This window comes from Equus quagga, chromosome 20, assembly GCF_021613505.1.
Source record: "Equus quagga isolate Etosha38 chromosome 20, UCLA_HA_Equagga_1.0, whole genome shotgun sequence".
Lineage (NCBI taxonomy): Eukaryota > Metazoa > Chordata > Mammalia > Perissodactyla > Equidae > Equus > Equus quagga.
Window position 1 is genome coordinate 19,284,427 of NC_060286.1, and position 16,411 is coordinate 19,300,837.

Consider the following 16,411-nt stretch of genomic DNA (forward strand, 5'->3'; position numbering starts at 1 on the left):
TCATTCTGTTTTCATTTCTTTCCAACCCTCCCTCTGCTGCACTAGCACCTCTGATCCTTCAGCACTTTACAGTTTGTGTGTTTTTAATGGGGCCTTTAAAAACTCACATTTATGTGATGGCTGTTAAGAAAAGTAGTTTGCAGATAGAGTGACTTCTTTCAGTACGATTTGGGAGGTCATCACGAGAAAGTCCCTTCCATGTTCAGAGGTAATCTCTCTGACATCCAGTTTCCAATAAGAAGTCAACATTTTGCTCTTACAGATAAGGACATGATCATCAGTTCCTGTTCTTGCCTGTTTTCTTTCTGGTCAACCCAAAAATCCACTGGGGTATTCTCTGTCCCACTATCATGGTTTATTTCTAGCCAGACTATATAGAATCTTTTGTTTCTTAAATTCCCAAATAGAGTAGCAGTGAAGCAGAAGAATTGGGTTTCTGAGAGCAGACACCCTAGCTTTGTGGAAACTAGTTTAAGTGGGGAATATGTTGCATTGAGGACACCAAGGCAGAAAGGACCTGGATTGAGATGCCCTTCCCACCTTGGAATGTCCCGAGTCTTATTCCAAAGCTCTGTGCCTTTGGAAGCTGCGTGGTTTGTGCCTCTCTGTCGTTCCCCTCGTGTACTACAAAAGCATGTGATTTTCCTTGTATCCTTTAATCTTCACATAACTTCCAGCAGACTTGTACCTCTTGTCTCTCTACTAGACCTTAAACATTTGAGCACAGGGACCACATCTCTGTGCTTTGTGATGTGTTTAATGAATAAAATTTCAATATGATGAAAATTAAAGTATAAGTATCATATGGTTGAGGAACTTCCCTCTAATTCAATCCTTTTAAAGGTTCCTGGATACCATCTCTAACACTCTTAATTCTCTTGCCTTCTTGTCTGTTTCAGAGACTCTCCTGATGCTTCCTTTTCCTTTGATAGCATCTCTTCCTATTATGCATCATTAATGATGTCAGATCACCGAGCAGCTACTTGTCTTCCTTTTTTCTTCTTTTTAAAATTAATTTTCTTTTAATCTAAATTATATTTGAATACATTTTAAAAATCATGTAGTACTAAGTGATCTATAATGCAGATCAGCAGTATCCTGCCTCGTCCCTCTTCAACCCCTAATCTAGCCCCCAGTTCTATAGATGACTATTCTGGTATGTATTTCCATATTTCTACCTAATATGCTTGTTTTCTTGCTTTATTCGTTTTGTACATTATCTGTTGACTTCCTCGTATGGACGCTGTGGGTTAGCTGTCTTTCACATCCCCTCTCCTAGTGCTTGTCTCCTTCCCTTATCCTTCCTTGTAGTAGAATCACAATTGTGGGTTAAATCAGTAGTTAGCTTTTTCATTATAATGACCATGTAAATTTTGTTCATTGACGAGGGAACAAATTCTGCCCCTGCCCACATGCACCTGGAGTTAATAACTGACTCATGTTTTTGTGCGTTTAGTCCTCCATACCTAATTGTTTTTTTCCTCCTAAATGATCCGTTCAATGTCAGACACCTGTTAATGTCTTTGTAAGTGCTCAGATGCCCCTCATTTCTATCAGTTTGATTTTTTGTTCTGGAAACCTCCCTCGCACCACTCTCTTTCCTCCTGCTCCAGTCTGGATGGGTTATTCTCTGGGGCTGATGCAGATCTGTTGTCTTGGGACCTCTCTCTGCTTCTCTTCTGTGTTGGGTCTCCTGTTTCCACCATCCTGTCTTCTTTTTTCTTACTTTGGTGAAGAAAGGTGCATGGGAGGCATATTTTTTATCTTGGAATGAATGAAAATATCTATATAATACCCTTACATTTGATTGATAGTTTGGCCAGTAGGGAATTCTAGGTGGAAAATTAGTTTCTGTTAGAACTTCTAAGGCATTTTCCCACTAGTTTTTAGCATCTGGTGTTACTGTTGAGAAATCTTATGCCATTGTGATTCCTGCTCCATTATATGAAACCTACTTTGTTTTTTCTTTTTCTGATAGTTTACAGGATTCTCTCTTTATTTTGAAATTCTGAAATTTTACAATGATTTTGTTGGATACTTGGTAGGCCATTTTGATCTCAAGAGTAGTGACCTTTAATTCTAGGAATGTTTACTGTGTTATTTAACAATTTTCTCCCTGTGTTTTCTCTTTCTTTTTGCAACTCGTATTGGTCAGGTGTTGGACTTCTGGATTGACTCTAATTTTCTAATCTTTTCTTTTTTACTTTCCATCTTGATCTTTGTTCCCATTCTGAGTAAGTTTCTTGACATTATTTTACATATCTGTTTTAATTTTTGGCTATCACAGTTTTAATTTATAATAGTTCTTTCTGGTTCTCTGGTTCTTTTTCATAGTATATATATTCTTGTTTTGTGGACACAAGCTTTCCAAAACTCCTTTGTTGATATTATGTTTTTTTGTAAAAAAAAAGTTTTCTACTGCTGCCTGCCTTGTTGCTGCTTCTGTGTGTGTGTGTGTGTCTGTGTACACGCATGTGCATGTGTTCGTGTACTTGGTCTCTTTCTTTTTAGAGCTTTACTCAAATATCTGGTGATCTTGGGCTGTCCATTCATATTTAAGCTTCAGTGGGGCTTATTGACTAATGGCCTTCATATTAGGGTTATTAAGTAGTGAGCCTTTTAACAGAGGTCCCTCAGGGTCAGCATCTGCTGGTTTTTCTCTCGACTGCTCAGTGCATCCAGAAAACCCTAAAAGGGTGCCAGTGTGTTTAGTACTCTGAGCTGAGTGGGAGAAGGAGGCTGACAGTTCCACAATTCATCATGTATACTTGCACTGTATCCCCATTTTCAGCCCCAAGATTAACCCTCTTCTCCACTGTACCTGGATTTCCTGAGTCTGAAACCTGTCTGGTTCAGTTTCTCCAGAGGAGAAACTCCTGTTCTCCTGTGAAGGTGTGGAAGTGATGGACACTTGGGTGTACCAGGTGGGAGAGGAGCCCTGGGGTCCAACTTGTTTTCAGCCCTGAACCTCTCCCCTTTCCACTACTTGTACTTCCAAGCACTGAACCTCTTAGGGGTTCTGCTGGGAAAAACAGCTTGCCTCTCAGTACCATCCCCTCTGCAGGCCCTTAGTTTAAGTGCTTAGTTTAAGAGCTCTGGCAAGTCAGCTATCACTGTTGCTCCTTTCCTGTTTTCTTTGACCTTGTGGATTAACATCCTTTTTATTTCCTTACTGTCATTCTAATGGAGACATAAGGAGATGAGATAAATGCCAAGTTGATTGATTAGTCTTCCTTCTACTTACAGGCTGAACCCCCTCGGAAGAGCAGCTGGAGACAGAGGCATGAATCTTTCATCCGTACCCTCCGTCAGGCTCGAGAGCTCCAGCAGGTAATTGCCAAAGGTGGAAACCCCTCAGACTTGCCTCCCATCCTGCCTGCAGAAAATCCAGACTATATCCAGTGTCCTCATTGTAGCCGCCATTTTGCTCCCAAGGTGGCCGAGCGGCACATTCACAAGTGTAAGACCATCAAGAACCGTCCTCCACCTCCAAGGAAGCATTACAGTTGAGGAAACAACAGTGGAAACCTCCTCCCTAGTTCTGAAGGCTCTGCTTCTCTTCAGCAGTAAATAGGAATAGAATAATTTGATGCAAAGCAGTAAGAACTAAAACTTTTACATCTCCGAGGTCCGCCTGCAGAGCTGAAACCAGTGAGGAGAGACCAATTGCTAAGTAGAAGGAGGCAGAAGGAAGCCCCAGCTTCCCACTAAATTACCACCTCAGGCTGGTGTGCCTTCTGTTATTGCCCTAAGAACTGATGAGTGAAGGCACAAGAGTAGCGAGCAGGCTACATTAAAGCTCTCTTCTCCTAAGCCTGACTTGTGGTTTATGCTAGCTAAGTGCCTCCGTTTGCTGTGCCTTCTTGCCACTGCCTCTGCGTGTATGTCTGTGGTTCCTGTTAACTCTTCTTGATCTTGCATGAAGTTGGCTCATTAGGATGAGTTGGTGTCAGAGGATCATGGTCACCCAGGTGGTATCTTATAAAAGGTAATATGATTTTGCTGAAAGGAAAATAGAAGTCTGTCCTTAACTTCCCTGGTGCATAGTCCTGGCCCAAAGCCAACAGAAGTACATAAGGTTAGGGCACCAGAGTATCCTAAACCCTCTCTGTGGTGTACTGTGTAATAAAGGGAACCTCATCTTTATGTACTTTACAGGCTAGGGATGGGGGAAAGAACATTATACGCCTAAATGGTTCTTTTCTAATGGATTTCATATGTCAAAAAAAAAAAAAAGGAAGAAACTTGTTTCAGCTATTGCTAGCACTCTCCTTTCAAATCAGGTTGGTTGGATGGCTTTTTAAGTGAGGCAGCAAAATCTGCCATCAAAGCAAGCTCAGACACTCCGGTGTCACATCTTCCTGTGGATTATACCACAATAAACCAAACTTTGAAGGAAAAGGTGCCAGATCTTTTAAATTTTCTCTGTGCAGAATCATGCCTAATGCAAGTAACCTTTATAATTAGGCCCTCAATAAATGGGTTTTGGGGATTTAAAATTAAATGAATAATAAAATGAGTGAGTCCTAGACTTGTTAAATGGGAGAAGGGATAAGGTAATGCCTTATGGGGGTAATATCAGTTCAGATAGGATGACGCTAGCGCAAAAGAGCTGAATACTAGGATTGTTGTCCTGAGAGCATCACTCAAATTGTTAGTTTAAAATACTGGAGAAAAATCACCCAACCTGACCTGGGCAAATGGGACTGGGCAGACAACAAAACCATATTTTACTAAACAACAAATGGCCACTCACTCTTGTTCCATTTCCTCTGTAGCTTTTGCTGAGTGGCTGGGCTAACAGATCAGACCAATTTGAAATGTGAGTTTAAGGTTTTAGCTGTGAAGCTGCAGGACACTAGGCTGAAAAAAAATTGTATATTTTAAAAACAGCATATATTGAATTGCTTTATGCTCTTCTTAATTGTTGCAAAGAAAAGGAGGTATCACATAATGGGCTTCTGGTTGGCCACTTAAAGAAACCTCACATAGAGACACTGGACATTTAACTCAATACATACATTCCCCAGGCAAGTTTAAAGAGGTACACACTTTGTTTCACACTAATGGTAAAAGCAATAGATGACAAGAATGAGCTGTGGCCAAGGTCCAAAAGTGGTAGCCTGTGGACTGCTTTGCCCCTCATATATGTTTTATTTGGCTGGCACAGCACTAAAAATATAATCTGACATTTAAGAATTGGGATCTCTCTTGAAAAACTGGAAGTTCTGGAAGCACTGGGCCAGCAACCCTACATAGCACCAACTGAGTGAGGTTCAGAATCGTCTGCTCCTGCAGATGGGACAGAGCACTCAGACCACAGCCCCACCTGGCCTGCTTTACTTACTTGCCTTCTCTGCCTGGCCTCCCAGGCACTTGGGTTCGGGATCCCTGGATGATGTTATAAAGGTCACAGATCAGAGCCCTCCAGGGAGAACAAATGTGTGTGGAGGGAGTGCTTTCTATAGACACAGGAAGCTGTTATTCATTCTAATGTTGCTGGAGAAATAAAACAATAGTCAATGCCTTAGTGTTCCCTTTGATTTCAAGATGTTTAGGCCTTGACTATATTAGTCTTTTAAATTCAGCTTAATCTGATCTTTGGGAAAAGGTAAGAACCCTTTTTTTAAATCTAGGTCTCTTCCTGGATAGGAGAGGACAATAATGGATAAACAAACACTGCTTGTTAATGCCCATGTATCATACTACTTTATCCAAGAACCTCTAGTGCAAGTAAATGTTATAAATTTTAAAGTTCAAAAGGTTAAGCAATGGGAAAAAAATCTCATGGTGAAATTCACTTCATTTGAAAGTGTACGCAGACGTGCTGAGATTTCTTAACAGCAGTGTATTCAAGGCAGCACAGCGCCTTCTGGCCAACATTTGCTTTTGGTCATCAATTTATCACTCTTCACAGCTACACAGGAGGTAGCAGAAATGTGAGTGTTTTCTCCTAAGGTTCATGATTCTGAGAGGGCTGGTGAGCAGCACGCTCACGCCCACAGTTAATCACTGGAGCAGGTGCGCCCTGGCTTTGTGGCAGGAAGGAACAGGTTCTGGAGTCCTGACTACAGCCCATTCTGCGCTGACACGATCATGAATAATACTTCTTTGCAGGCCCAGGGATACTCATTTGAATGAATTTATTTGATACATCCTCACTCCAGAGTTGTTCTTTCTATTATGAATGTTTCCAAATATATGGCAAAGCAAATGAAATGTGAGTTGAAGGCTGCTCTTGCTTTAAACTTTAGTGAAGTGCTCAGCCAAGAGAAGTTATAACTTGGCTGTGCTATGTCAGAGAGATCAAATACAGTTCAAGCTCTCTGAGGGAAAACAGTTTTATAAACAGAAACTGGTGTTATCACTCGAACAAGCCCACTGAGACTGAGGAGGTAAGTACAAGAAGTGATCCCTCCTCTTTTAATGGCTCATTTTTTAGTCCCTCTACACTTCTAAGCACTATATTTTAAAAATGTTGGTGGAAAAAAGTTGTAACAGCAGAAATGATTCTGTTAGCAAGAAAAAATTGGAAAGAAGCAAAGATTATTTCTGTGCAAATGTCTCTTGTGTTGTTTCTGTTACAAGAACATTTATTTATTTATTTATATAAAGTCTCACTCAATTAAAAATTCATGAAGGCCTAGAATCTGGGTGTTTTATCCCCAGTGACTAAGGTCCATGCGCAGGCTTACTGAAGCATAGTATTGATTGAGAGTTTAAATGTTTATTTAAAACAGAAATGCCAAACCACTCCACCCTCAACCTTTCGAACATCTGGCTAACAATAAGCTAGTTCTTTAGCAACAATGTCAGAGCAGAGGAGTAACTCAGGTTATACTAAAACTCAAAAGCAATACTACTGGCAAACTTCAAACACCTAGCACTGCATAAAGAGGAAAAGTAGGACAAATTTTAAGAGCTCTACAGAAAACCATTCAAAGGCATTTTTGCTGCCTCACCTTTCACTTTTCGTCAAATATATGGCTGCCACCTTTGAACTGGTTTCTGTTTGCATAGCTGTTTGGTGGGAAAAATCATATGGCTGTCCCAGGCACAATTTGGGAAAGTGCAAATTGTCTCTAAGGCACAGAACTTAGATTCTTAGCCAGATTAATAGCAAACCTAGACTTCCCAAGGAAACATGCGAAAGAAAACGACCACAGCATTCCACTGCTAGAAAATGACTCCCCTCTGGAACAAGAGCAGGGCTCTTACCCTTCCTTCAATGCTCACTTTCATCCCACAGTCTCAGCAACGTGCCCATGTTCCTCAGTTCCATAGCAGAAGCAATACTCATGATGAACACCCAAACTGACCCTGCCTCTCAGGCCTGCTGAGATGGTGAGCATGAGGGACACAGGAACATGAAAGGCCAGTCAGTCCTTAAAAAAGTCAAAGTTGCATTTACAAGATGAACCAAAACCCATTGTTAGGGTTAACAGCAAACCCCCAAGTCCCCAGAACTTGTAACTTTAATCCAGGGTTGGCCCCTTCCCTTATTTTAAGAAAAGGCTTCAGTGATTACATTAGTACCATTGTACTAGGCTTCCCAGAATTGAGAAAACAATGGGAACATCAAACCAAAGAAGATCCCATTGAACAGAGTTGCCCGTCCCCAGCCATGGGGTTTTCCCCGAGCATCAGCCTTTACACCACTAGTTTTAGGGAAATGGCAAAATTTCCATTGCACAGGTCCTTCCAAAATATTAAACAGATATCAAACATTCATTTTTTGGTTTGGGGAAAATGAGACAAAAATTAGTTGGTTGTAGGGAGGTAGGATGTGAAACTCATCAAGGCAGCTCCTGGACCCCAAATAAGAAGGGAACATTTCATGTGTTAAAGAAACACAGAGTTCACATCCTTAAGTAGAACCATTGAATGCTTGCCTAGAACTTGACGAAGTTTTGTTCTTCCAGCACACTTTCTCTTTGGGGAAGGTGGCTTGCTCCTGTCTACAAGGACACAATGACTATGGGATTACAAGGGAGCTCTCGGCCAAATTCCTTTCACCTGGCAGGTTCTACCATTCTGTTAGGCTTCAGGGACTACTAGGGTTTGGTGCTGGCTTTGGGCCACTCAAGGAGGAAAGATGATACAGATTCACTGATATGGCTTCATAAAACACCAAAAGGGGAAAAATACTGACTAGACATATCGAAAGGGAGTTGTTGGGGCTGCTAATGTCAAATTTACAACCCTAAGAGCCACGAAGGCAGAGGCTCAAGAAGCCTTCTTATGAGCAGAAGACTCAGTCACTCTAGGCCCTCTTGAAGATACCAAGTGAAGGAAGCTACAGGAGGACCTCCTTTCCCTCACAGTTTTCTCTTAAGGCCATTCCTACTGCCCCACTGACTCAATTCTCTATGAGATACCTCAACTCTTAGAGGTAGCTTCCAAAGCTAGGAAATCCCACCGTGCAGTCTGAAACTCCAGCTGTGTGACGAGGAGGGACCTGCCCTTCTTTCTCTACTCCTCACTGAAGAAATTTCAATCAACCCTCAGAGGAAAAGCAATCTAAGCCCACTTTTCCTCCTAAAGCATTTAGCTGCACGAAGTAATTGAACTTTCTGAAAACAAGCCCTACACTGACTCCATCAGACAAATTTTCCTAGACTCAGGACTCCTGAGAGGGCTCAGAATACTTCACCACTCTCCACATGACCCTGGATGGGCCACACTTGGTTCCAGCCCATTCCAGCTTTACACTTTTCCCCTCCTCCACCTAGAGGTGCAATGCCTGGTGTTGAATTCTTGAGGCAGCTTCCAATTAACGGTGAAAATGATAAATGGGAGATAAGCTGCTACCAGCGAAAATAAGGTGAGCACTGTGTCTCCTCTTCAAAGGTGGGATCAACAGATGAGGTACAGAGCTGCTGTGGCAGTCACTGAGGACAAAGCCAGGGCCATGGGGCCCTTCCATTCTCCAAAACAAAACCACTCCTAGATCCTATCTAAAAGGCAATGCCACTCTCCAAGTGTACATGGAAAGTGCTTCAGAGCCTCCACCTTGCGCTCCTTGTCTGCAAGTGAACAAAGCCAGGAAAGCGCTCTCTGCATTCAGTAAGTGTGCTGTGAAGTTCTTTGGATCCCAGTTTCCTGGAAGCTATACAGGCTCAGGAGACTAGAGGCTGGGTCGACAGGAGTCTGTTCCCAGGAGGCACCAGGAATCCGAATCTAAGTCAGGCTTTGGATCCATTTCCATCTCTTCCTTTGCTGTCTGAGTTCCTTTGGAATGCATCCCCACCTGTCAAGATAAAACACAGTTCTACATTAACAACACTGCCACCTAGTCACAGCAGTTCAGGAGTAGATTTTCAATGCCATCCTGTAAGGATTTGTAGCCACAGTTTTGTGAGAAGCTCATAACACTACCTTAGATAAAGGCCACACCTTTACATTTGCTGAAGGTAGGGTGACCAACTGTCCTGGTTTGCCCAAGACTGCAGGATTTTCTGGGATGCAGAACTCTCAGTTTTAAAACTGAGACAGTCCTAGGCAAGACAATTCTCCTGCCTGCTCGAGCTGCCAATCACCCCATGCTTACCTCAAGTGTATATATTACTTTATAAGACATTATTTCATTTAATCCTCAAAACAACCATACAAGGTGGATGGTATTATTTTCTTCTTTTGAGTGAGAAACCAGGGCTCACAGACACAAAGTAATTTGTCCAAACACCTGTAGCTGGTAGATGGCAAAGCCAAGGTGGAGCCCTATTTCCCCACTCCTAGTTCACTTTATATAGAGCAATACTATGGCTCTAAAAATGACGTGAGCAGCAGCACCTGGGAAATATTTCTACCAAAAATGTTTCACCTGAATCTAATCAAGCCTTAAGTCTAATTTCCAGTTAATAGAAATGACAGGGTGACAAAAAAACAAGCAACACCCCAAGAAAACATGACAAAACCAGAATGTAGGACATTCTGTTAAACACTGACCCAGTTTCTTCAACAAGTCAATGCAATGAAAATTAAAAAAAAAAGGTGGTGGTGGTGGAGGGAACTGTCTAGATTAAAAGCAACAAGAGACATAATTGCAACGGGAGGTTCTTAACTGGATTCTGGTCTGATAAAAACAGTTACAATGGACATTTTTGTGGAAAACTGGGAAAATTCAAGTATCAACTAGGTACTGGCTAAGAATTGAGAATATCAGTGTTAATTTTGCTAGGTGTGATAATAGTATTGTGGTTATCCAGGAGAATGAATGTCTTTATTTCTGGATATGCATAATAAAGTACTCAGGGGGGCTATGTCACAACTTTTATAATTTCCTTGAAAATGGTTCAGCAAAATAAATAAATACACACACACATTTTACATACACAGATACATACCCACACATATTTTAAACACACACATACACACGTATTTGAAACAAATAAAGCAACACGTTAACAACTGTTGAATCTAGATGGTGGATAAATGGGTGTTCACTGAGCTGTAATGTTTAAAATTTTTCATAATAAAAAGTAAAATAAAAAAGAGTAACAAAAATTATGGAAGTTAGGTGTTGAAAATGATTCAATCTAGGTATCTGAATAAGGCCCAAGGCTTCTGGGATTAATTACAAAAGTTACATCATCAAAAGGTAAGTACTTGCAAAAGAATACATCTATTTCAGCCCTTGATGTTCTGTTTCTGTGATTCTTCAAAACAGAATTAGAAATTGAATTATTCTTTTAATGCTCTCACCTGCTGCCCTCCTTCTAATTTCTTGTTCAGCGTCTGTAGCTGGGTGAAAATCTGGAGGTTTTCTTGCTGTAGCTTCTGTTGTTCAGCCAGACACGCTACCACCAGCCCCTGCAACCTCTCCACCTCCACACGTAGAGTGCTGCAAGCACAGGCAGGAGGTGGCAATGGTGCTCCTTTCCCAGCACACGTTCCTGCGGGGTTCAGCCGGGGTGGCTAAAGAGAGGAGAGCGAGCTCACAGGAGGTTCTGCCTGGGTGCCACAGCTCCCCAACCCAAACTTCCTCTAAGTACGAACAGATTTTTACCTTCAAAGTAACAAGATAAAACACACATACGTATGAAGTATATGTAAGATAAATGGAAAAACTGGCTGAGATTACAACAGCCCCTGGCTCTAACATAACAGGGCAAGAGAATGCACACTGCCTCAGTCCCCATTACGCTAAGGCAGAAAAAGGATCACCTATTTTGGTGGATTTTGTGAAAAAGCATGATTTGGTTTGGAACAAGTCTTTCTGATCAGTGAGGACACTATGATCCAAAGGGCCAATATTCCTGAAATGAAGTAGACCACACTTTAGAAGAGATTTGAGAGGTGGTCAGGAAACAGGATCACCAAAACAATTCAAGAAGGAGAACTGACAGGAATTAAAACATTCACTTTGAAGTTTCAAAGGTTCTATTACCTCTTCTGGGAAGCTTTTCAATTATCCTAGTCTGGATTTTTCTCCCTTCTTCTGTGGTACTTTGTTTATAGCAAGGGTCAGCAAACAACAGCTCATGGGCCAAATATGGGCTACTGCCTATTTCTGTAAATAAAGTTTTGTTGGAACACGAGCATGCTCATTCATTATGTATTATCTATGGCTGCTTTTGTACTACAATGTTAGAGTGGAGTAGTTGAAAAATGAGACTGCATGGTCCACAAAGCCAAAAATAATTACTATGTGGCCCTTTATAGGAAATGTTTGATGACCCCTGGTTTACAGTTTTATTGAGGTATTTACCACAATTTGATTTCTACAAGGTTAGTATTCATGTGTTGCTCCCTCACTAGACTGCAAGTATTATTTCTTACATTAGAGCCTCCAACCCACTGTAGCAGTGTCATGAAAAATAGGATTTGAATTTTGGAATTTCAATTGTGGTACTTCTGAGGCAGAGAGAAAAGAAAGACAATCCTTTGGTATGGAAAGGTGTTGGCCTGTCAGAAATGTGAAAGGGTAAGTACTTTTCCAAGGCAACTCAGTTTAGCCTTGGCTAGAGGCTGTAAGCACTACCAAATAGACAGAATGAGTTGATGCAGGGCAGCTGGGAGATTAATGAAGCTAGAAGAGGAGACAGCGAGGCCAGGAGAACTGGGCACAGCTTACAGCCACTGTTTACCTAGTTATGATTCAAAGGCAAAAAGCTCAGTTACCCAGGCTCCTACTGGAGGCTTATGTTCTGAAGGAGCTTCAGAGGCCACTTTGAGTCCTTGCAGCTCTTCATAAGGCAAGGTATCTTTCTCAGATTCTGAAAAAGCTGCACTTAGGGGAGATGGGCTGTCAGGCATGGGGATGAATTCTGCATTTTCCAGCTCCTAAGTATAAGAGAAAGAATCTCATCAGTTCTATTTGAGCCATTTACTTTCTCCCAAATTCCCTTCTTGCTATAGCTTTCACTCTGTCATGACATCAGCACCCTCTAGTGGAGCAAGACAGTTGTGGTTATAACACAGCTCACCCTACCAGTCAACAGCCTGCCACTCTTCCTCAAGAGGAGTAACAGTGATGCTTGAGTTGAACAGAATTCAAACTCAAGTTCCGTTTGGAGTGTCTGGCATGTTTCCTCAACACACTTACTCTACACAGGCTATTCAGGGAGTTGGGAAGCTCTAAGGTGATGGCAGTGAGGCTTGCTGCCAGGCTGCTAAAGGCTGAGGCTGAAGCATTAGACAGAACAGAGTGCTGCTTCCTCCATTCATACTCCCAAACAGCAAGTTTAGTCTTACTACATAGGGAGCTTTAAATCTATAGGTTTTTTTTTTTTTTTTGGTAAAAAATTTAAAATTGCAGATGGGCAAAGGGAGATGATAAAAACCACCAGCAATTCCATCACTCATAGATAACCAGTTACAATGATCAATATATGATCTTGTAGACCTTCTTTGCATTACATATTTTCTACAAGAATGGGATCACACTGCACAGATATTCCACCCTTTTCTGCAAAGCTATATGTTGTAACCAACTTTCCATATAAAAAAATATACTCCAACATTTTTACTGTCTGTACTTCAACTTTCATAAACATTTCTCTATTTTAAGGCATTCCAATTGCCCTGATATTCCACTTCTACAAACCACAGGACAAAATCTGTAAGTTTAATCTTTGTATACATGCATTACAAAAACTGCCTTCAAGGAAGAGTGTATTAAATTTACATTCATTTAAGTAATACAGGTATGAGAACATTTTGTATTTCTTCTTGTCAGGAAGAAAAAAGGATTCGTTCCAGGTAGAAATCAGAAAGCTGGATGCCTGCTGCAAAACAGTTAGCAGGACACAGGAAATGAAGAGATCCTGGCAGCTCCTTTCTAGTCCTTGCAAAGGGCCTGATATTTTACCTAAGGTACCTTTACAAAGGAATTACCTTTCGAAGCCAGCCAGGACAGGAGCTGCTGGCCCCACTACTGATCCCCATGGCTTCCGTGGGACTGACTAAACCTTCCATTCCTCGGTCTGCTTCCATTGTTCCTCGGAAGCCTCCACTTGGATCAGGAGTTTCCGATTCCTGCTGACTGTCCTCCTCTTCTCGCCCAGCACCGCCGCCGCCGCCTCCTGGGGTAGAGCTCTGAACCACTGACAGATACACAGCACAGAAGTAGAGAGCTTTGCTATGCAGCAAGAAAGATTTAGCACCCCACTGACCCCTGGAAAGGTTCCTAGAGTTGTATGAAGTAGAATAGCAAAAATGCAAGTCAGATATTTGGGACTAGATTTTTGGTTTCTATACAAAGTAACTGTATATTAGTATCATCATAATGATAATTCACTTCTACTTTCCAAACATTCTTATCCCTCTAAACATAGCAGATTATCAATGTTCTAAGGCATTATTCAACAATCACCCAACCATGGCTCACCAAATCTAGTATCCACGCTTTAACAGATACATTCAGGCTCTAGCATCCTCCGGAGAGGTTCATCTTATATACAAAACTCTAACATTTGTGCCAAACACCTATTAAAGTTGCCTGATAAACTCACCACTAACTCCCTTCTGAGGAAACATCCTAATGATGAATTCTTCAATGATTAAATTCATTACATTTTTTGATGACTATTTGTAAGAATTTTAAAATATGATGGCTGGTTCTTTCATATCAATGAAGGATACTCCAAGTTACCTTAAATGAAGACTAGCTGATGTGTAGTCAAGAAATGAAATTGAATTTTAATATGGGCCAAAGAAAAATATAATCAAGAAAGTAAATCTGCCAAAGCTTAAAAAACATTCATGGTATATTCTAAAGTTAAATGTAGAGGATTGTTTATGATCATCTGCTATACTGGCTTGAGGACTGACTGTGTCACACTGTGATCCTACTGAAGCAGCAGAACTATAGATGCCAAAATAAGCTCTGAGGCTTGCTTTTTTGTTATAAATGGCTTTAAAAAATTATGTTACACTTGAGATATACATAAGACTATTTTTAACATATATGTAAGTTTTGATGCCTAACAAAATAAACATACGTGAATATACCACTTGAATGACTAGATTTCCAATATGGTAGCCACTAGCCATATGTGGCTATTTAAATTTAAATAAAATAAAAAATTCTGTTCCTTAGTCAACAGCAGTCATTTTACAAGTATTCAATAGCTACATGTGGCTAGTGGCTACCAAACTGAACAGCACAAATACAGAACATTTCCATTGTTGCAGAAAGATCTATGGGGCAGTCCTGAACTAGAATATTACCTATATCACTCTCTCTGACTTTATGAATTCCTTCTTTCTCTGGCCTCCTACTCAGATGTAACCACTGATTAATTTTGCATTTATTATTTCTTCTTAAAAAAAAACCTTTACCACATATTTATGTATCTTTAAGCAATATATTATTTTGCTCGTGTTTTTTTTTTTTTTTGAGGAAGATTAGCCCTGAGCTAACTTCTGCTGCCAATCCTCTTCCTTTTGCTGAGGAAGACTGGCCCTGAGCTAACATCCGTGCCTATCTTCCTCTACTTTATGTGTGGGATGCCTACCACAGCATGGCTTGCCAAGCGGTGCCATGTCCGCACCTGGGATCCGAACCGGGAAACCCCAGGCCGCCAAAGCAGAACGTGCTCACTTAACTGCTGAGCCACTGGGCCGGCCCCTATTTTGCTCATTTTTTAACTTTATACAAAGGCACATAGTCTGTTGAAATTGGCTTTTTACATTTCGCATTATGGAAATCTTTGTAGATGTTGCTCATTTTCATGCTTACATAATATTCCATTAGATGGTTATAACACACAGTCAACAAATATTTATTGAGCATCTGTCATTTGCCAGGCTCTCTTCCAGGCAATGTGGTTAAAATTAACTAATAAAAAAGACAAAAATTCCTGCCCTTATGGGTTATATTTTCTGGCCAATGGACATGTGCTTTTTTAATCATATTTTTCCTTAAATCCTGTTCCAGGAAAACAAAGCTGTAATAGAGCAGCTTATTTTATCATTTGTGACAGGTATTAATAAGTACGAATAGATGCTGAGCAATGGATTACTTAAGGAAACCAATAAAAGGTATGATGCATGTGTGTGTGCGTGTGAATGTGTAAACTACAGTTCAAGTCTAGATCAGATGCTCAACTGTTTCTTTGTGGAGAATTAGTCTGCTTTTATTCTACGTCTTTATTGTTTTGATTCCACAAAATATCAGAATCCAGGTCCTGAGACATCAACTCTAGCAAGTGGAAAACCAAAAAGGAACACAGATCAATTTCCTGGCATGACCTCAAATAACAGAGCACCATGAAGAAAGCAGTCAAAGGAAAATTATCAGAGAGCTTTGGGCTGATTTTCCTAACCACAGTGAAAGTTTAGCGAACCTTTAATTCTGAAGGCCTGTTTTGAAGGACTATTTCTATAGACTGGAATACCTCTGGGAATACCATGGAAATAAAAGGCAGGCAGAACCCATAGTCCCTAGCATAGTAAGGAAAGGAACAATACATAAGTCACATTACAGCGTTGGGCAAGCCACTTAACTACTTCCATATGCTTGGTGGCAAAGATGTACTCTCCCTCTGACCACGATGTAAAAATCATAACTTATTATGAAATCCACCAAAATATGAGCTTCCCTCTTCATCACTCTGTTCCTCATTTCCCAGATATAGCTCCCATTTTTCTTTTTTTGGAGACTGCATGGAATCCAACTCAAAGACCCACACCTCCGAAAACCACTGATACCTGAGACATTGCTACTTACCAGTTCCGATGGATAAGCCGCTGCTATTGGAACGGATGGTCTTAGAATTCAATACTTTCTCTGAGGAAAAATGTTCAGTAGGTAAGCACTGTATTCAGCTATAGGCGGGAAAAGTGAGACGACTAGGATAGGGAGTTAATTTAGGAGATAACTACTATCCTTGCCCCCAGATAACTTTATAATTATTATTTACTGTTTTAGATATTAATGTCATAAGCCAACCACCACTAGCTGCTC

The 16,411-nt window shown here is 40.8% G+C and overlaps 2 protein-coding genes across 9 annotated transcripts in view; one reads left to right on the forward strand and one right to left on the reverse strand.

Moving 5' to 3' along the window:
- The window catches only part of ZC2HC1C (zinc finger C2HC-type containing 1C), a 31,491-nt gene that overhangs the window by 5,182 nt on the left and 9,898 nt on the right, over positions 1-16,411 (forward strand). For 6 of the 8 annotated variants that reach the window (XM_046647337.1, XM_046647334.1, XM_046647336.1 and 3 more), the window contains exon 3: positions 3,247-5,239. In XM_046647337.1, the coding sequence (XP_046503293.1) occupies positions 3,247-3,510 (264 nt within the window). In that variant the 3' untranslated portion in view covers positions 3,511-5,239. Of the gene's footprint in view, positions 1-3,246; positions 5,240-13,180; positions 13,248-16,411 lie in introns of those variants that run through there. The other 2 variants (XM_046647338.1, XM_046647339.1) reach the window with 2 other exon arrangements.
- The window catches only part of NEK9 (NIMA related kinase 9), a 34,914-nt gene continuing 25,075 nt past the window's right edge, over positions 6,573-16,411 (reverse strand). The window contains exons 18-22 of the mRNA XM_046647330.1: positions 16,175-16,234; positions 13,339-13,547; positions 12,124-12,285; positions 10,705-10,917; positions 6,573-9,250 (exon numbers count right to left, since the gene is read on the reverse strand). Coding sequence (XP_046503286.1) covers positions 9,128-9,250; positions 10,705-10,917; positions 12,124-12,285; positions 13,339-13,547; positions 16,175-16,234 — 767 coding nt within the window. The 3' untranslated portion in view covers positions 6,573-9,127. The remainder of the gene's footprint in view (positions 9,251-10,704; positions 10,918-12,123; positions 12,286-13,338; positions 13,548-16,174; positions 16,235-16,411) is intronic.